Source organism: Dendropsophus ebraccatus, chromosome 1 (assembly GCF_027789765.1).
Source record: "Dendropsophus ebraccatus isolate aDenEbr1 chromosome 1, aDenEbr1.pat, whole genome shotgun sequence".
Lineage (NCBI taxonomy): Eukaryota > Metazoa > Chordata > Amphibia > Anura > Hylidae > Dendropsophus > Dendropsophus ebraccatus.
The window spans coordinates 8426263-8448296 of NC_091454.1; the positions used below are offsets into that span (position 1 = coordinate 8426263).

The window sequence follows — 22034 nt, forward strand, 5'->3', positions numbered from 1 at the left end:
AGGAGATAGATAGATAGATAGATAGATAGATAGATAGATAGATAGGAGATAGATAGGAGATAGATAGATAGATAGATAGGAGATAGATAGATAGATAGATAGATAGATAGATAGATAGATAGGAGATAGATAGATAGATAGATAGATAGATAGATAGGAGATAGATAGATAGATATATAGATAGGAGATAGATAGATAGATAGATAGATAGATAGATAGATAGGAGATAGATAGATAGATAGATAGATAGATAGGAGATAGATAGATAGATAGGAGATAGATAGATAGATAGATAGGAGATAGATAGATAGATAGATAGATAGATAGATAGGAGATAGATAGATAGGAGATAGGAGATAGATAGATAGATAGATAGATAGGAGATAGATAGATAGATAGATAGATAGATAGATAGATAGATAGATAGGAGATAGATAGATAGATAGATGATAGATAGGAGATAGATAGATAGATAGATAGATAGATAGGAGATAGATAGATAGGAGATAGATAGATAGATAGATAGATAGATAGATAGATAGGAGATAGATAGATAGATAGATAGGAGATAGGAGATATATAGATAGATAGATAGATAGATAGATAGATAGATAGATAGATAGATAGGAGATAGATAGATAGGAGATAGATAGATAGGAGATAGATAGATAATAGATAGATAGATAGATAGATAGATAGATAGATAGGAGATAGGTAGATGAATGTATTACAGACATATTATCTGTCAGTTTTGTTATACAGACACAACAATAAGCAGGTAACCCCCTCCTCTAGGTAGGATAATACATAGTACATGAGGCGTCACCCAGTCACTGCAGGCCATGTGGCCGTTCTCTGGCTGACGTCCCTCTTACCCCGCAGCTCCGACACAACAAACACATTTTCCTTCTTTCTTTATTATTTTATTTCAATAATTTATGGCAACACACAGTATAGACCAAGCAAAAGCATCGCAACAAAAGTACAACTTCTGTTACCGCAAATCCTTCCAAATAACAGGTATTTATTAAATCGCCCCAAAAAAAAAAAAAGTTTTTACCCCCTATACAAAAATAGCCGATCAGACATCATTCGTTTCGGATGTATTTCACATCTATTTACAAGAGGAAAAAAAAAAAAAGGTAGCGGCCGCGGCGTCCTCGTCTAGAACGTTGTTTAAACACAGCGTTTGAGGCAAACAGCAGCGAGAAAAATAACAAAAAAGAAAAAAAAAAAAAAAGCAGGGGACTATTCACCCTTAGTCACTCTCTGTCGCATCTCACCTCTTACATAACAATGAAGTGCGATATCTCACAGTGCTACCTTGGCAACAACCTATAAATATCCAGACAAGGTCTTCTTTAAGTCCTATTAAAAAAAAAAAAAAAAAAAAAAAAAAAAAAAAAGGCATCCTCTGTCATTACCGGCGCTGTCTGGTCGCCTTCACCACCGCGCAATTTCGCTACATTGAACTTTTGAATTTTGAATGACAGCAGGTTCTGTGGAGTTCCAAAATTTTTGAAAGAAAACAAAAACTGACAACATTTTTTCAAGGAGATGACAGGTCTGGGGAGGTCTAGCTATCCGAAGCTCGGACTGCAAGGCATGCTGGGAACTGCTGCCCTGAAACAGCTTTGAGAACTACAGGGCTGACGGGGGGGGGGGGGGGGCACAAAACGTTTTTTAAAAATTTAAGGCAGTCAGTACCTTAGCACCTCTGTATAGTATCTGAAGAGGTATCTGAACACCTAAGAGGTATTGTATATGGGGGAACCTGTATGGCGGATATATTGACAGCAATTCTCGTCAAAGACAAGTTACATATGGAAATTCAATCCCATCATGCCTCAGTGTACACCCCAGACTTTGACCCATTGCCCCTTATTTTAAACACAACCCTAATATTGCCCTCTATGGTCAACAAATATAAGAAAAATAATTTGCCCCTATGGTGGAAAAAATAGCAACCATAATACTGCCCCCCCCTATGGTGAAAAATATAATACTGCCTCCTATGGACAATAATATAACTACTATAATACTGCCCCCTTATGGTGAAAAATATAATAATTATAATACTGCCTCCTATGGAAAATAATATAACTACTATAATACTGCCCCCTTATGGTGAAAAATATAATAATTATAATACTGCCTCCTATGGAAAATAATATAACTACTATAATACTGCCCCCTTATGGTGAAAAATATAATAATTATAGTACTGCCTCCTATGGACAATAATACAACTACTATAATACTGCTCCCTATGGAGATGAATATAACTACAATAATACTGCCCCTATGGACAATAATAAAACTACTATAATACCGCCCCCTAGAAACAAAAATTTAACCACCATAATATTGGCTCCTATGTACAATAAAATAATTACTATAGTACCGCCCCCCTATGGACAAATTTACTATTACCATAACACCGCCCCCAGTGGACAGTAACATAACTGCTTTGACAATAATTACTATAATTCTGCCCTGTGGCTAGAAATACAATGACTACAATACCACCCCCTATAGGTAAGAGAATGGAATTGAGAATTTCCACTATGACCAGCATTGCTCTCTTATATGGTAAGTGTAAAGTTAGTCCAAACCACTGATACAGAGGGACAGAGTTTGATTGGATACAGAGAATCTGAGTGGGAGGTCACATGGGGTTAAGCCCTCCCACGAGGGGTCTAACACCAAGTTAAAGAGCAAAGTAAATTCAGCTTCTGCCCCATTTGGGAGGCGACGGGTTTGTCGATGATGACAACAAAAATAAGTATGTAATATAAATTTAATATAAAAACAAAAACTTTATTTAAAGAGACAAGAGTCCAGTAAACAGGTGCTCAGCACCACATTGACATTCAGCGTGCTCCGCGAGGGGCATTATTAGGGACAGGGGGTAAACCCTTCCCTGCAATATAGATATTTATATATATATAACAAAAACACTGCTCGGTGGAATGGTTTCTATCCATCTGCTGTCAGAAGAGCATACACATTTGTCTCCAGTGCACAAGAGGTTAACAGACAAAAATACTTACAAACCCCAGTATGAGGGTGGTGGGGACTAGGACCGGTGGTCCCCCCCATCCCCAGCGGGTGGAGCTCTTGCCTCCACCTTCCAGTTTACAGTTCAGTAATATTTTTTTATTTAAAACTACAAATAAATATTTTTTTTTTCAGTGCACTTTTTTGTTGTTTTTGAGCAAATATAAAATAAAAAATAATCAAGGTGTGTGTGTGTGTGTGTGTGTGTGTGGGATTCGCACTTTTTTCTATCATTCAAGAAACACGATCAGACGAACTTCACCCCATTCACGGCCAGTCAACCCATAAAGTGCTACCGTTGTCTTGTTGTTGTTTTTTGTTTTTTTGACAATTTACATGGATTTTTTTTTTTTAAATATATCACTTAACTCCACTTTCAAGTATCAAGAAGAAAGAAGAAGGAGAAGACGTCAAGTGCAAGTTTATCGAGTGGAACTTAAGAATCTGCTAAAATTAAAGTGCAACTAGAAACCAGAGTTCAGAATCTACAATAAGCCCAACATGGAAAACAAAAAAAAAAACTGAAAACAGCAAAAAAAAAGTTATTTTTTAAACTCACTCCAGCAAAAAAAAAAAAAAAAAAAAAAGTTTAAAAAAGTTTTCAATGGAGGGATTTTTTTTACACAGTTCAAGTTTTTTTTTCTTTTTCTTTACAGCAAAACAAAATTTTTGAAAAAATTAGCAAAAATTTCATTGTCCCCCCACCCTGACCAAACCCATGGATACAAGACCAACATTAACATTCCATAGAGATGGCTCTGGACTGCTGTGTGTAACGGGAAAGGAGACGTAGTAGGACAGGCCTTCAGTCTATGAACATACTTGCAGGTCACATGGGCCGAGGCGTGTTTTTTTTTTTGTCCAATTAAAACCTCCGTGTAAGAGGCCGATTACATAATTTATTGGCTGAACCCATTTCGGTGAAAGGAGAACTGAGAACACAATATTCTCTCTCGGCCAAACAAGGTATAATTACACCTCTCTTATATAACAGGTTACGGCATAAAATCCACTGGAATAATTACCCATTATGTAGACGCTGCTTAGCGGGTGTCTATTGTCCCTGGCGGAGGAAAGTCCCGGCCACCATCTATGATTGTCTAGTGTAGAATTCCATTAGTTAAGGTCTTTTTTTTTTTATAGTGCATTGTTACAGCAAATTATATTAACTAGTGGGAGGGGATCAAAATTCGGCGTTAAACAAACTTTGGCTAAACTTTTTTGATTTGAAAAAATTTCAAAAAATTGCAATTAGAATATTCTTTGCCTAAAATTTTACAATTTTTCTGCCTCACTAGAAGAGAGTCATCCCCATAGGTTTTATATAGGATAAATCGGCTTAACCTGTCTGACAACAAACAAACTTTTTGGATCTTCAAATTCCCCCCCCCCCAGTATGTTCACACTTACATGCCTTCCACACGTTCGGCTACACCAGCACTTTGTGAGTTAATTTAAAGCAGCCATCGTCCGTCCCATCAATATACAACCCTAATGTTGATGCAGTAAGAGACTTCAATACTTGCTACAAAAATGAGAGGCTCCTTATACACATATATAGGTAAGTATATAGAATTTTTTTTTTTTTTTTTGCTCGAATTCCCAGTGTCTTAGAGTCAGTTCTCCTTAGGAGGCTGCAAGAGGTCTTGTAAGGATTCCCGAAGATCCTCGGCGGCCAGTGAGGTAGGACCACCGGCCTGGAAAGGTGACGTTGGGAGCTCTGATAGGAGGGTTGAGGAGCAGCCGGGCATCTTTTCGGGGGACAAGACGGAGGAGAGGCATGGGAAGGTGCTTCCTGTCTGGGTTGGGATTCCTGGATAGATGAAAGGGATCGGGGCAGCCGTAGGGTACAGGTATTTTTCCAATCCGCCCTTGTCTAGAAAAGGCATATACGCCGCCGCTGTGGCCGCCGCAGAGGGTGAGATGAAGTAAAAGGGTAAACAGAAAGGTGCTTGTTGACCAAAAGGACCACTTCCAAATCCCATCAAAGTGTTGAGAAGGTTGGCATCAGGTCTGAGAATGGGATCGGAGCCAGCACCCGACCCCCCCAACCCCGAGCATTCCGCCTTAAACCTTTTAGGCGATGGTTCCTCCAGAGGCTCCTGTTTGACCGTCACGTTGTTGGCCTCTTGACCCTTGCCACCACTCTGTCCCTCAGCCTTAGTGTCCATCTTCTCCCCCTCGCCCCCGTACCCACTGTCAGTATCAGTGTCATTCTCGCTCAGTTCCAGGTTTTGTGTCCTCTGGATGACCGGAACGCAGTTTGTTTGGTTCTCGACTTTTTGAACCCCTCGAGACGGGGAGGATGAAGGTGCTTTGCCTCCGGGGATCTGCTGTAAGAGGAGCTGAGAACTGGGCAGGATCTGGCTGGAGACAGTATGGAGATGGTTGAGGAGCTGGGTACACCTCTGGTCTCGGGCCGACCAGCTCTCAAACCGGGAGAGGTACTGCAGGACTTCTTTGGCACACGTCTGAAAGCCGGAATGGAACGCGTCCAGATCGGACTGGATGGGAGTTTTCATGGAACGTTCTCCTGTTCACAGCAAACACAGACAAGTTGTAAAGTCACATCTGCTTATCGGCCTCTTAAGATTAAGAAGAAACTCAACTTCCACCTTAAGTGCCAGCTCCCCGCTTCCTCAGAAACACCACCACCTCTTGTACAAACGTCTGGAATCGGTGACTCAGAGCCCAGGTATGGCAGTGACAAAAGACTCTCCCGGCATCTAACACTCTCCCTCTCGAGACCCCTCCACAACTTCTTCAGAACTTAAGGTGGACACAATCCCTCATGACAAACATGAACTTGCCCCGATTGTTCGGATACCATTACAGACACAACACCGGAGCCTTTACTGGCGTCTCTATAGGACCTGTAGCTGCAGTCCACACAATGCAAAAATGTACCTGTTCCCAGACCCCAAAAAGAACTAAGGACCCAGAGCGAGCGTGACCAGCACCCGTCTACAACGAAACTAAGTAGAGACCTAAAAAATACTGGAAAATCTTAGTGCTTACAGACAACCATATAGGACCCAACTGTGTACCCAGTCCCACCCCTCCAAAAAAAGGACTAAAAAGCCAGCATAACCCAGAGCGAGCGTGACCGGCACCATCTACAACGAAACTGGGAAACCTGACTGATGACTCTATCCGACCTACTCAAAGTCCACACAATGCAAACCCACATGTTACGAATCCTCAAAAAAGACCCAGAGCAAGCGGGATCCACCTAAAACAATACTGAAAAGGACTAAAAAACAAAACATAGCCCAGAGCAAGCGTGACCAGCACCCAACTACACCAAAACATGGGGAATCTTAACACTGCATTGACTATAGGATGTAACCGAGGCTGCGGTAATGCCCAAACAATATAAAAATAAATCCCCCCCCCCCCGCACCGAAAAAACCCAGAGCAAGCATGACCTGCAACCACCTACATACAACGAAACTGGACAATGCATTTACTATCATCTCTATAGGATCTAACTAAAGCAGTCCTACCCCTCCAAAAAAGGATTAAAGAGCAAGCATAACCCAGAGCAAGCGTGATCAGCGCCCAACACCGACAATACGGAAAACATATGTGTCCCGACCCTCCAGAATAGACTAAAAAAAAGCAAGCATAACCCAGAGCAAGCGTGATTAGCGCCCAACACCGACAATACGGGAAACATATGTGTCCCGACCCTCCAGAATAGACTAAAAAAAAGCAAGCATAACCCAGAGCAAGCGTGATCAGCGCCCAACACCGACAATACGGGAAACATATGTGTCCCGACCCTCTAAAATAGACTAAAAAAAGCAAGCATAACCCAGAGCAAGCGTGACCGTCCCTCACCGTTCTGTAATGAGATGATCTTCTGATGCTGCTGCTCCGTCAGGGACGTTAAACCCTTCAAGTGTTTCAAAGTTAACTCCAGCACCACCGCCTTCTCCAAGTGCCCCAACGTCTGCAATGTATAAAGAAAAAAACGACATGTCAGTACCAGCGCCAGATCTCCCCAGGAGAGCCGACTGCATGCTGCCAGACCAGGAATACTACGTGTCGTGCCGGGGCGGCTCAACGTGGCACGGTGACCCCCCTGAGCGGATCAATGGGCTCAGTGAAATATTCATGGCTATCAATTATAGATGACTACAAGCCCTTACCGTGAGTTTGAGATGTTCCGGCAGAAGGTCTTTGAGCTGCGCGATACACTCGTTGATCCGATCTCTCCTCTTTTTCTCAATGAGCCGGTGGGGCAGTTTGTAGGTCTCCTGAAAAAAAAGAATTTTTCAAAAATTTCAAAAAATTCTTACATTATTTCCACCGATACAGACACTTAGGATTCCGAGCAAGTCAGATCCACCGTCTGGGATCACAACCCCCCCCCCCCTTCTCTCCCATCGTAAGAAATAAAAACTTCCTACCTTGCTGTCGTCTCTCTTGATTCCCCGCTTGGGTTTGCACAGGTATAAGGAGGGGTAATCCATTCTGGAAAGAAGTGACAGGTTAGTAGGTGACGGGGGGATTGGACTTCACTTCTCAGACAGCTCCAAGTCCAAGAAATCACCTTACCCCAGGAAATCTCTGTGCTCCAGTAACTGTCTCTCCTGCAAACTGTGGATAGCTTCATCCATGGCGGCTGCTGGGGCGTCTAATCTGCAGGGTTGGAGTCTGCTGGGGCTGAGGACATCCAGACTTAGACAGTTCCAAGTCAGAGGAAGCAGCAGCAGCTCTGTCCCTCTCCCCTGCTCTCTCTTGCACTGCTTGTTCTGCTTTGCAGAGGGAAAGATGGCTGCAAAAAGTCATAAGAGTGACTCAGTGCTGCCACCTGCTGGACAGAGCTGGGAAGGCAGGAGTCACACTGCTCCATCCCCTGAGGCCAAGACAAGCAAGTCCTACCAGTAGACAGGGGATATCTCTTTAAAGATCTGACTGCTAACAATGCAGCTCACACTGGTATTATTATCATGGCACAAACTTTGCCCTTGCTGTGTGGGTACCCTCTCAGTGGAAAAAGTCTTAAAGGCACGGTAATGCAACTACAAGTCCCAGCATACCACAGCCAGGGGGTGAGGGGGGGGTCTTATGTTTCTACTAGACGTCTGCTGATGTAGGCGGAAAAAAGAATCTACAAAATCTTAGCCAGGACCTGTTCCTATAACTAAGAGGGTGTAAAGAGTCCTAAAAGAGTCAAATATCCATCCAGGTATTAAGCTTTGTTAGCGAGAACAGCTTTTATCTATGGCCAAACGGGTTTATAGAATTTATATATGAACCATATAGGATGTATAGGATCTATACCAATATTGATAAATTCTAAGAAGGTGTAGAGAGTCCTAAAAGAGTTAAATATCCATTCCGGTATTAAGCTTCTTTTTTTTATCTAAGCTTTTTATCTATGACCAAATTGGTCTATAAAGTTCATATACTAATCATATAGGATCCATACCAGTATTGATGAGTCCTAAGAAGGTGTAGAGAGTCCTAAAAGAGTCAAATATCCATCCCGGTATTAAGCTTTGTTACCGAGAACAGCTTTTATCTATGGCCAAATGGGTTTATAGAATTCATATACGAACAATATGGAATACATAGCAGTACTGGTGAGTCCTAAGAGGGTGTAGAGAGTCCTAAAAGAGTCAAATATCCATCCTGGTATTAAGCTTTTTTAGCAAGAACAGCTTTTATCTATGGCCAAATGGGTTTATAGAATTCATATACGAACAATATGGAATACATAGCAGTACTGATGAGTCCTAAGAAGGTGTAGAGAGTCCTAAAAGAGTCAAATATCCATCCAGGTGTGAAGCTTTGTTAGCGAGAACAGCTTTTATCTATGGCCAAATGGGTTTATAGAATTTATATATGAACCATATAGGATGTATAGGATCCATACCAATATTGATAAATTCTAAGAAGGTGTAGAGAGTCGTAAAAGAGTCAAATATCCATCCAGGTATTAAGCTTTTTTAGCAAGAACAGCTTTTATCCATGGCCAAATGGGTTTATAGAATTCATATATGAACACTATAGAATACCTACTAGTATTAATGAGTTCTAAGAAGGTGTAGAGAGTCCTAAAAGAATCATAGAATACAGAATCATACTAGTACTGATACTAGTACTAGAATCTATATACTAAGAAGGTGTGAAGAGTCCTATAGGAGTCCAACCAGCTACTAAGTCCATTGTCATGCTTACACTTTAACCTATTTGTGTCTGGAAGAATACCATTCACTTATGGTTAAGCAGATCTATAAAAGTGCTACTGATGAGTCCTAAGAAGGTGTAGAGAGTCCTATAGGAAACAAATACTGATCCAGGTACTAGGCCTATTGTCATATTTGTTCTTATTCCTACGTGTGACTGGAAGAATAGTATTAATTTATAACTAAGAGGATCTACAGACTCCATATCCTGAACTGATGAGTCCTAAGATGGTGTAAAGAGTCCCCTAAGAGTCAGGTGTTAGCAGTGATATAGTATTAAGGCTTATTTTCACTTCTGGACAGAGTTTTTCCATATAGTGACCCAGAAACATAGTTGTAACCTATTTCCAGATCTATTTCCAGATCTCGCACTGATGAGTCCTAAGATGGTGTAAACAGATAGAAATATTTCATCATTACTCATCCGCCACATCGTCACCTCCGTAGAAAGTTTCTAGTGTTTGATCAGTGACTCAATTCCAATGTTTTTCTGCTTCTATGCTCATCTATAGAATCCATCGCCGGCACTGATGAGTCCTAAGAAGGTGTTAGCAGTCCTGTTATGGTTGGAGTTACATCCACTATACATAAAGGTTCATTATCACCTCTAGGCAAAGGCCCAGTGACTGAAACAGTCCCAGTATTTCCATGCAGATCTGTACAACATAGCTGCACTATAGCAATGGTGAGTCCTAAGAGGGTGTGAATAGTCCTACCATGGTTATCGATACAAGTCGGCTTATTGCCACCTCTAAATAAGTGTCCATCTCATTGGTCAGTGACTTATACCACCCTATGTACTTATTCTCAAGCAGATCGGTGCGGGTGAAATTTTATGCAGAGTCCTAAGAAGGTGCGTACAGACATAGATCTTACATCGCTCATCATGCATTACTCCACACTGTCACTTTAAGAGAAAGTTTTAACCATTTAGTCATTGACTCCATTCACTCCTTCTTCTTCCATAACTCTCTCTGACGAGTCCTTAGAAGGTGCCGACGGCCTCAGACATTTTATTTATCCATTGGCAGCTTTTTTTTTTACTTTACTTAGTTGCGGTCGTGCAGTTTGTAACATATGGACCCCAGTTGCGCCCCCCTATCGGTTATATTCAGTATACACTGCAAAGAGTATGATAGAAAGGCAAGCTACAACAGTATGCAATGTGATAGCCAATAGGGGCTCAGCTGCAATACCAGACACAGCCTGCAGGCCAGAGTGGCGCTGTTGTCCCAGTATTACATAGTCTCATCCAGGTCTCTGTTTATCTTGAGGTCTTTGCAGTTATGTAACCGGTGTTGGCTCACCCCGCCGCCATCACATGTGCGATGTGTGTGTGTCTGTGGTCAGGCTTTATCTCTGTGGGTTCTCGGCCTTGTTATGGCACTTAAGATGTAAGTCTCATGTCTGTGTCACATGAATCACCGGAATAACAGCCCCTGACTCTGGATTATCCACACAACCCCGGCATTGTCCCCTCTCGCAGCGAGATCCTCGTCTCCCCCCCTCCAAGGTGTCGGCCTTTTCCTCCTTATACAGTTTACTATTAGAATTAGAGCCCTGGTTCACACCTTACATTCAAAGCAGTGTGACCCTCAGGGCATGATGGGAGTTGTAGTTTGGCAACAGCAGTACGTAAACCCTTGACTTATATAAATTCTTTAAGAAAAGAACTGTCTCCATGGTAACAGACTACAAAACTCTGAGCAGTCTGGTCCTACATTCATTTTGCCAACTTATAGACAGTAAGGACAACACATGGCGGCAGGATCAGGCTACACGCGCTCTGCACAGGTGTTGTATTCTCGACTGTTAGGGCATGATGGGAGTTGTAGCTCAGCAACAGTATGTAGATACTTTCAAAGAATACTATGGGGGAGATTTATCAAACATGGTGTAAGGTAAAACTGTCTCAGTTGCCCCTGGAAACCAATCAGATTCCACCTTTCATTTTCAAAAGAGTCTATGAGGAATGAAAGGTGGAATCTGATTGGTTGCTAGGGGCAACTGGCCCACCATGTTTGATAAATCTCCCCCTATGTGTCTCCATGGTAACAGACTACAAAGTTCTTTGTAGTCTGGCCCTGTATTCACCTGTAGACAGCGGTGACAGGATTAGGCTACAGGTGCTCTGCACAGGTGTTGTATTCTTGACCGTTAGGGCATGATGGGAGTTGTAGTTTAGCATTAGTATGTAGATACTTTCAAAGAAAACTGTGTGTCTCCATGGTAACAGACTACAAAGTTCTTTGTAGTCTGGCCTTGCATTCACCTGTAGACATTGGTGGCAGGATCATGCTACAGGTGCTCCGCACAGGAGCTGTATACTGAAAATGGGGGGACATTTTTAGTCAAGAGTAACCTTACTGCAGGATCAGACTGCACATGGAGATACATAGCTGCACATGGGAGCTGTATACTGAAAACGGTAAGACTAATACATGACTGCAGGATCAGACTATACATGGAGATACATAGCTGTGCATGGGAGCTGTATACTGAAAACGGTAAGACTAATACATGACTGCAGGATCAGACTATACATGGAGATACATAGGTGTGCATGGGAGCTGTATACTGAAAACGGTATGACTACATGGAGAGACTAATACACGACTGCAGGATCAGACTATACATGGAGGCACATAACTAAGTATGGGAGCTGTATACTCATTATGTTTATATTAAGGTTTACGCTTGGATTGCTGCGCAGTAGGAAAAGGGGCGGGGCTTTAAGACTGACAAACTTGTACGCCAGTCTTGACAAATGTCCCCCTAGCTGATAAGAACGGACGAAAAAGTCAGAAAAGTTCTGCATGGGAGCTGTATACTCAAAACGATAGATGAATTTTAATCAATATGGGTCTTAAAATGGTAGTTCATCAAAATATTTTTTTTTCTTAAAAAAAATAAAAAATAAAAAAATAATCCCAGCATGTGCCAGAGATTTGTAATTTACTTCTATTACAAAAATCCGGTACTTATCAGCTGCTGTATGTCCTGCAGGAAGTGGTGTATTCTCTCAAATCTGACACAGTGCTCTCTGCTGCCACCTCTGTCCATGTCAGGAACTGTCCAGAGCAGCAGCAAATCCCCATAAAAAAACCCTCTTTGTCTCCCCAGACTGGAAAAAATATCACTTCATGCAGGGCATGCAGCAGCTGATAAGTACTGGGAGATTTAAGATTTTTTTAATAGAAGTGAATTACAAATCTCTGGCACTTTCTGACATGAGTTGATTTAAAATAATTTTTTTGTAAACTTCCCCTTTAATCTATGAGATCTGTAAAGATTTATACACTTTCAGAGAAGTTTGGCCTTGTTGTTTTTTGGGTGCTATTCCACAGTCTACCACCGGTGGCACTGTACCCCTGATGGTGAGCAGAATTACATCTACAGAGAGGAAATCGCAGCTTTTGGAATCTTCCTTATTTGAATGAATCTCACTTTACGGGGGGACACTGCTGAAAATAAAGGGGGACCTCATCTCTGTTTATTCATTAGAAGCAGGCATCAGATTAAAAGAGCAACAGCAGCACAGAGTATTTCAGGAGAGGGGTGTACTGATATTTCTATGTAATCGGACAAGGAGGTTAATGCAGCCAACTGGGGTATGATAGACCCCAGAGACTGAAGGCACAGGGTCCCCCAGCAGCACAGAGTATTTCAGGAGAGGCTTGTGCTGCCTTGTAGGGGGGAAGGGTCATGTAATGATGTTAGAAAGGACAGGGTTGTGTATGTGAAGGGGCATAAAATGAGGGGGATGTGATAGAAAAAGCAGCACAAAGTATTTAAGGAGAGCAGGGAGATGAGACTGAGGGTTACCTAGTGGAAGTGGCCAGTTCCCACAGCACCGCAGAGTATTTCAGGAGAAGACAGGCCGCGTTACATAGTGGGAAGAGCAAGGTCCCACAGCAAAACAGAGTATTTCAGGAGAGGAGAGGACAGGACGCATAACATAGTGGGAGTGGCCAGTTCCCACAGCACCGCAGAGTATTTCAGGAGAAGACAGGACGCATAACATAGTGGGAAGAGCAAGGTCCCACAGCACCGCAGAGAATTTCAGGAGAGGACAGGCCGCGTTACATAGTGGGAAGAACAAGGTCCCACAGCAACACAGAGTATTTCAGGAGAGGAGAGGACAGGACGCATAACATAGTGGGAAGAGCAAGGTCCCACAGCAACACAGAGTATTTCAGGAGAGGACAGGCCGCGTTACATAGTGGGAAGAGCAAGGTCCCACAGCACCGCAGAGTATTTCAGGAGAGGACAGGCCGCGTTACATAGTGGGAAGAGCAAGGTCCCACAGCAAAACAGAGTATTTCAGGAGAGGAGAGGACAGGACGCATAACATAGTGGGAGTGGCCAGTTCCCACAGCACCGCAGAGTATTTCAGGAGAAGACAGGACGCATAACATAGTGGGAAGAGCAAGGTCCCACAGCACCGCAGAGTATTTCAGGAGAGGACAGGCCGCGTTACATAGTGGGAAGAACAAGGTCCCACAGCAACACAGAGTATTTCAGGAGAGGAGAGGACAGGACGCATAACATAGTGGGAAGAGCAAGGTCCCACAGCAACACAGAGTATTTCAGGAGAGGACAGGCCGCGTTACATAGTGGGAAGAGCAAGGTCCCACAGCACCGCAGAGTATTTCAGGAGAGGACAAGCCGCATTACATTGTGGGAAGAGCAAGGTCCCACAGCAACACAGAGTATTTCAGGAGAGGAGAGGCCCCGTTACATAGTGGGAAGAACAAGGTCCCACAGCACCGCAGAGTATTTCAGGAGAGGAGAGGACAGGACGCATAACATAGTGGGAAGAGCAAGGTCCCACAGCAACACAGAGTATTTCAGGAGAGGACAGGCCGCGTTACATAGTGGGAAGAACAAGGTCCCACAGCACCGCAGAGTATTTCAGGAGAGGACAAGCCGCATTATATTGTGGGAAGAGCAAGGTCCCACAGCAACACAGAGTATTTCAGGAGAGGACAGGCCGCGTTACATAGTGGGAAGAACAAGGTCCCACAGCAACACAGAGTATTTCAGGAGAAGACAGGCCGCGTTACATAGTGGGAAGAGCAAGGTCCCACAGCACCGCAGAGTATTTCAGGAGAGGACAAGCCGCATTACATTGTGGGAAGAGCAAGGTCCCACAGCAACGCAGAGTATTTCAGGAGATGGCTCATAGATTGTGTGTAACAGGGACAAAGTATCAGCTCAGAGTATTAGAAAGGTGAGAGTAGGATCTGGTAGGAGGCCGTGACCTCATGGTAAGGGTAGTATCAGTATGTGGGGAGGGGTATGAGGGGATAGATGTAGGGTCGGGGGTCACATTGTTCGCCTCTTCTCTCTCGGCCGCTTTAGGTAAAGATTATTAACAAGAAGTAATTCAAAGACTTGCTTTAGCCATAAAGCGAGTGCTTGTTTTGCAGCAATGCCATAAATCAAATCACCGACCTGCCAAAAATGGACCCTGAATTATCTAATATTTTATAGAAGTTCACTTACTATTACTCGCTATACAGTGTACATCTATATCGGGGGCGTGCAAATCTTTATAACACCACTTTAAGGGATATCACCATAACATCTATATTAGAAGGTGACATCTCCGGGGCTCCTAGACCTCGGCTCCCAACAATAACTTTAATGACTGTGTCCTGGAATTCATATTTAGACAGAGACTGGGGAACCAGCTTTCACATCTTGAAGGGTGAGATCATGGGACTTACCCCTTTAAATTCATATAGAAGAGACTACAGGATGCTAAGAATTGTGCAAATAGAAGAGAAGTGGCTGAATGGACGCCGCCTCATGGTGACTGTTCCTCTAGGGCGGGGTCACATGCCCAGGTTGACGCCCCCAAGGGGATGGTTACACCCAGAAATGAGCCCTCTTTCTTCAGGGGATATATAGGAGCTCTCAAATACGTCCTTAACCAGTAGTAGCTCTCTCCTGATCATGTGCAGCTTCTTAACCAATCACATACTTACCTTTCACGTGATTGGATGAGAAGCGTCACATGACCAGCAGAGTTTTGCTCTTCTTCCTTTAATACACGTGATCTCCTCCCCCTCTTGTGTTGCTTAGAGAGGTTGGACCACTTTAAGGACTACAAGTCCCAGCATGTCCAGAGATTACAGAGTGTATAGTACTTGTCTTGTATTCTAATAAACTTTTCAACCTCTTGTAACTCTAATCTGCCTGATGTAATCTCTATGACCTCAGTGCTCACATGAAGTAACCCAAGTTCCTCTGCGAGACCTCGTGGCCGCGACGTTGAGGCCGTTCCATGACTGACAAGTGTATGGTGTGACCCATGGGTGGAGCATGACCACTGCATACTCACAAAGCAATTATACACCCCATGACCTTCTTAAAGGAGCCACAACCGTCTTAAAGGAATTCATCAAAATTTCAGCAAAAGTCTAATTTTCTTTGTACTTCACTTAATAGGAGATGACTGCTTGCTGTCAGTGAATGGGAACACTCAACTAAAGTCTATGGTCAGTTATAATAAAGATAATAAAGATACATAGAGAAAAGTCCCCTTTTTTCTTAAAGGTTTAGACAGCAGGAAAGTGACTGCATGAAATACAATTCAGGAAGGTTGTTTGATGGTGCACGGACGTAAGCGAGGGCTCTGGTGACGGAGAAGGAAAATCACCCTGCGTGACCTCTAAGTAAACAGAACAAGGGTTATCCTGAAAGAATGGGGAAATTTAGGATAATGTACAGATAAGAGAAAAAAAACTGTATGTGCTATACATACATAATTATATACAGGAGATACCCAGGTTATACCAGCTGTACATATATAATTATATACAGGAGAGCTCCAGGTTATACCAGCTGTACATATATAATTATATACAGGAGATCCCCAGGTTATACCAGCTGTACATATATAATTATATATAGGGGATAGCCAGGTTATAGCAGCTGTACATATATAATTATATACAGGAGATCCCCAGGTTATACCAGCTGTACTTATATAATTATAAACAGTATATCCCCAGGTTATAGCAGCTGTACATATATAATTATATACAGGAGATCCCCAGGTTATACCAGCTGTACTTATATAATTATAAACAGTATATCCCCAGGTTATAGCAGCTGTACATATATAATTATATACAGGAGATCCCCAGGTTATACCAGCTGTACATATATAATTATATACACAAGATCCCCAGGTTATACCAGCTGTACATATATAATTATATACAGGAGAGCCCCAGGTTATACCAGCTGTACATATATAATTATATATAGGGGATACCCAGGTTATACCAGCTGTACATATATAATTATATACAGTATATACTCAGGTTATACCAGCTGTACATATATAATTATATATAGTATATACCCAGGTTATACCAGCTGTACATATATAATTATATACAGGAGATCCCCAGGTTATACCAGCTGTACATATCATTATATACAGTATATACCTGGGTTATACCAGCTGTACATATATAATTATATACAGGAGATCCCCAGGTTATACCAGCTGTACATATATAATTATATACAGGAGAGCCCCAGGTTATACCAGCTGTACATATACAATTATATACAGTATATAACCAGGTTATACCAGCTGTACATATGTAATTATATACAGGAGATCCCCAGGTTATACCAGCTGTACATATATAATTATATATAGGGGATACCCAGGTTATAGCAGCTGTACATATATAATTATATACAGGAGATCCCCAGGTTATACCAGCTGTACATATATAATTATATACACAAGATCCCCAGGTTATACCAGCTGTACATATATAACTATATAGAGGAGATACCCAGGTTATACCAGCTGTACATATAGAATTATATACAGTATATACTCAGGTTATACCAGCTGTACCTATATAATTATATACAGTATATACCCAGGTTATACCAGCTGTACATATATAACTATATACAGGAGATCCCCAGGTTATACCAGCTGTACATATATAATTATATATAGTATATACCCAGGTTATACCAGCTGTACATATATAATTATATACAGGAGATCCCCAGGTTATACCAGCTGTACATATATATTATATACAGGAGATCCCCTGGTTATACCAGCTGTACATATATAATTATATACAGGAGATCCCCAGGTTATACCAGCTGTACATATATAATTATATACAGTATATACCCAGGTTATACCAGCTGTACCTATATAATTATATACAGTATATACCCAGGTTATACCAGCTGTACATATATAACTATGTACAGGAGATCCCCAGGTTATACCAGCTGTACATATATAATTATATACAGTATATACCCAGGTTATACCAGCTGTACATATATAATTATATACAGGAGATCCCCAGGTTATACCAGCTGTACATATATAACTATATACAGGAGATCCCCAGGTTATACCAGCTGTACATATATAATTATATACAGGAGATAACCAGGATACTCTTTATCACCCCTTCCTGCCAAATTAGGCAAATGTTTGCGTAAAAAAATAAGAATTCCAGAAAATGGTTCTGAATGTTCTAAGATGCAATCACGATGGGGACTTTTCATGATCACATGGCGGAGTGGGCTTCCTACTGTTACTCTGTGGCGATGCTTTATCAGGCCGTGAGATCATTCAGCCTCTGATGAATCAGTTATATACAAATAAGCGCAGCGTGAAGTCTTTTTGTTGCCTGTCTTTTTGTTGTCTTTTCTTTTTGCCACAGGACCAGACCCAAAAACACCACACCAAAACCCAGCCAGCACCACCGGCGGAGGAAGCTGCCCCCAAACAGCACAAGTCTGGATAAGGTATTGCACTCACCATAGCTATCAAAGACAGAATGGGACAGACAGGAAGGATTAAAACCATGAGCACTCAGGTGTCCGCCGGCGGTGCTGGCTGGGTTTTGGTGTGGCATTTTTGGGTCTGGTCCTGTGGCATGGGGGTTGCAGGGCCGTTCCATGGCCTCCCTTCCCTGACTGTGCACGCCTGCGGGGGTGGTGGTCGCTGACCGGCACAGTGTAGGGACCCATGTGTATCAGATACCTGTACGAGGTACATGGGGCAGTGTGGCTTGATCAATTCACATCCAGAATTCTGATGTTTTTTATGCAGCCGAGAGGTACAAGTATCAGCCATAGGTGTGAGGTGCAGCACTCTTTTTCTTCCCTGAACCGTATTTTGTTTCTCTCTTTTCTCCGTGTTTTGCACTCCTCCTGGTGAGACCCACATGACCGCAATTAGCAGGAGACACCTGAGTGCTCATGGTTTTAATCCCTCCTGTCTGTCCCATTCTATCTTTGATAGCTATGGTGAGTGCAATACCTTATCCAGACTTGTGCTGTTTGGGGGCAGCTTCCTCCTCCGGTGGTGCTGGCTGAGTTTTGGTGTGGCATTTTTGGGTCTGGTCCTGTGGCATGGGGGTTGCAGGGCCGTTCCATGGCCTCCTTTCCCTGACTGTGCATGCCTGCGGGGGTGGTGGTCGCTGACTGGCACAGTGTAGGGACCCATGTGTATCAGATACCTGCACGCGGTACATGGGGCAGTGTGGCTTGATCAATTCACATACAGAATTCTGATGTTTTTTATTCAGCCGAGAGGTACTAGTATCAGCCATAGGTGTGAGGTGCAGCACTCTTGTGGGTCTCACCAGGAGGAGTGCAAAACACGGAGAAAAGAGAGAACCAAAATACGGTTCAGGGAAGAAAAAGAGCGCTGCACCTCACACCTATGGCTGATACTAGTGCCTCTCGGCTGCATAAAAACCGTATAACTACTATAATGCTGCTCCTATATACAGGAATATAACTACTATAATACTGCTCCTATATACAGGAATATAACTACTATACTGCTCATATATACAGGAATATAACTACTATAATACTGCCCCTTATATACAAGAATATAACTACTATAATACTGCTCCTATATACAGGAATATAACTACTATAATACTGCTCCTATATACAGGAATATAACTACTATAATACTGCTCCTATATACAGGAATATACTACTATAATACTGCTCCAATATACAGGAATATAACTACTATAATATTGCTCCTATATACAGGAATATAACTACTATAATACTGCTCCTATATACAGGAATATAACTACTATAATACTGCTCCTATATACAGGAATATAACTACTATAATACTGCTCCTATATACAGGAATATACTACTATAATACTGCTCCTATATACAGGAATATAACTACTATAATACTGCCCCTTATATACAAGAATATAACTACTATAATACTGCCCCCTATATACAGGAATATAACTACTATAATACTGCTCCTATATACAGGGATATAACTACTATAATACTGCCCCTATATACACTGATGTTACTGATAGAAGTTTGGGGGTCCTGTAATCAGCTGTATTATTGTGCACACTCTGGTAACATGGTGTCGCCTCTGGTCAGGTTCCTCTATTTCCAGGTTTTTCCGGGATCGTCCGGCGCTTCCATCCAGGTCCTGAACCTGCGGAGTTAATGGTGTGTGGGGATTACTCATTAATCAGCAGACGTGTAGATGAGGTTGTTATCGGTGCAGAATATTACGGTATTTCCACCCGCTGGTGGCCATTGCCTCCGTAATCCTGATAATAAGAGCTCGGCTTTCAGGGAACATTAAACTGTAATGAACCTAAGAGCTTGCACTGGTTTTTTCATCTATACATTATACTGTTCATCCAGCTCTTCCTGGTTCATGAAAGCACAGTAAAGACGGTATGCAGCGTTCCATACACCGTCCTACGGCTGTCAGTCATGGCCTGTGAAATCCTGGATGGTCTCTGTAATGGCGGCCATTAGTAGTAGTTATAGTACCTCATTTGAAAAAAAATTGCATAGCCCCGCCCTTTATGGTCTCAGGAACATTCCCATAAATTAACCCACAAAGGGGGCGTGGCTTACAAATGGCCTCCTTGGGGGCGGTACTAAGATTTAGCAATTAAAATTTTGGCATGTAAACAGGATATATAATTTTACTCCAGAGGAAGAGGACATCAGCACATTAGCGCCCTGTGATATGCTGTGTGGCATGACATATAAGAGGCCACACCCCTCTGACTACGCCCTGACTACATTTTGACGTTTTTGGGTTTTTTTACAAAAAATTCTTTTTACAGTCTATTGGAAAGTTGCAGAAGTTGCAGAAAGATCTGATTTCACGTGTTTTACGGCGGCCAAGTGGCGATTTTCCAAGGCCGCCCTTGGTGTCACCGCCGCTTCTCGTTTATTATATTTCTGATACAGCCCGACTCGGTCTTAGGTTAGAGTTTAATGTCTCATTTAGCAGATTTGTCATTCGTCACGCCGTTCGCCCCCTCCCTCCGATTCCTGGACGTTCACTTACTCGCATTAGCATCGGGAGACATTAGTCCCCAATTAGTCAGAAGGTTAATTATCCGACTCCAATCAGCAAAGTAACGTCCACATTAGCGTGCAAGACGCCGTGAGGTACCGCACTGTGACCCCTAACCCCGCAGCTAAGATAAGGCCAGAAGGTGCCCTCACCTGCCCAGCATGATGGAAGGTTCCGGAACGTCCAGATAGAAGTTTCCTGGTAGAAACATCCGTTGTAGATGTTAATGTAAAATCGCCTTTAGGGGGCGCTATGACTGAGGGTCCATGAAATCCAGTTATTCTTTGCCCCTTGTCGTAGGAAGAAGAGCTGATCACTTGAAGTTCTAGGCCCGAAGCCTGAGGCTGTACTACTGTGTCATTGTTACCATGAAGATCCAAGTCACCATCCGCATCAATATAGCTGCATCCTCAGTTATATGTGGACATTGATGTATGTGGTCGCCAGGGCAGCCATATTGGTTATCACCCAGCTTTCCCCGAAAGTTATATCTCGACTTTGTAATACACGGTTACTAGGATTTACCTCACAGCTGTAAGGGCGGCCATATTGGTTATCACCCAGCTTTCCCAGACACAGGACTGCTAGTGTAAGTGTGCGCTGTCACTTTAACAGCGGTGTTACTGAGGCAGGAGAGTAGATCCAGGGCATGAATCCCGGCCTGACCTCACCACGCTGACATAATCGCAGAATTCCACCTTCATAATGAGACCAGGATCAGACCCGGCGAGTGACTCACGGCCATTGTATTCAGCGCAAACAGCTTCACGGTTACATAATTTGTCTCCGTAATTAATTGTTTCTCATTGAGGCGTCTGGGAGCTCGGCAGGCGCGGCCCCGGCCAATCAGGTGTCAGAGAGGAGCGTGCAGAGCCAAACCAGCGCAACGTGCTCCGTCCTCTGTACACAGGCCATGTGCTACCTGTTATATAGGTTATATGGGAGGTTCTAGGAGGAAAAACTACATCGGTCACATAGTAGTCATTAACATATGTTATTTAGACCTGCAATAAAGCTGATTAGGTCTGATTTCTATCTATCTCCTATCTATCTATCTATCTATCTATCTATCTATCTATCTATCTCCTATCTATCTATCTATCTATCTCCTATCTATCTATCTATCTATCTATCTCCTATCTATCTATCTATCTATCTATCTCCTATCTATCTATCTCCTATCTATCTCCTATCTATCTATCTATCTATCTATCTATCTATCTATCTCCTATCTATCTATCTATCTATCTATCTCCTATCTATCTATCTATCTATCTATCTATCTATCTCCTATCTATCTCCTATCTATCTATCTATCTATCTATCTATCTATCTATCTATCTATCTATCTCCTATCTATCTCCTATCTACCTATCTAT

General features: G+C 42.5%; 1 protein-coding gene across 2 annotated transcripts in view; it reads right to left on the reverse strand.

Annotated features, from left to right (window-relative positions):
* Positions 1 to 2799: 2799 nt before the first annotated feature.
* Positions 2800 to 22034, reverse strand: part of BHLHE41 (basic helix-loop-helix family member e41) — a 74942-nt gene continuing 55707 nt past the window's right edge. The window contains exons 1-5 of one of the 2 annotated variants that reach the window (XM_069966135.1): positions 7624 to 7820; positions 7476 to 7539; positions 7215 to 7322; positions 6904 to 7015; positions 2800 to 5593 (exon numbers count right to left, since the gene is read on the reverse strand). In XM_069966135.1, the coding sequence (XP_069822236.1) occupies positions 4677 to 5593; positions 6904 to 7015; positions 7215 to 7322; positions 7476 to 7539; positions 7624 to 7685 (1263 nt within the window). In that variant the 5' untranslated portion in view covers positions 7686 to 7820 and the 3' untranslated portion in view covers positions 2800 to 4676. Of the gene's footprint in view, positions 5594 to 6903; positions 7016 to 7214; positions 7323 to 7475; positions 7540 to 7623; positions 7821 to 22034 lie in introns of those variants that run through there. The other variant, XM_069966143.1, reaches the window with a different exon arrangement.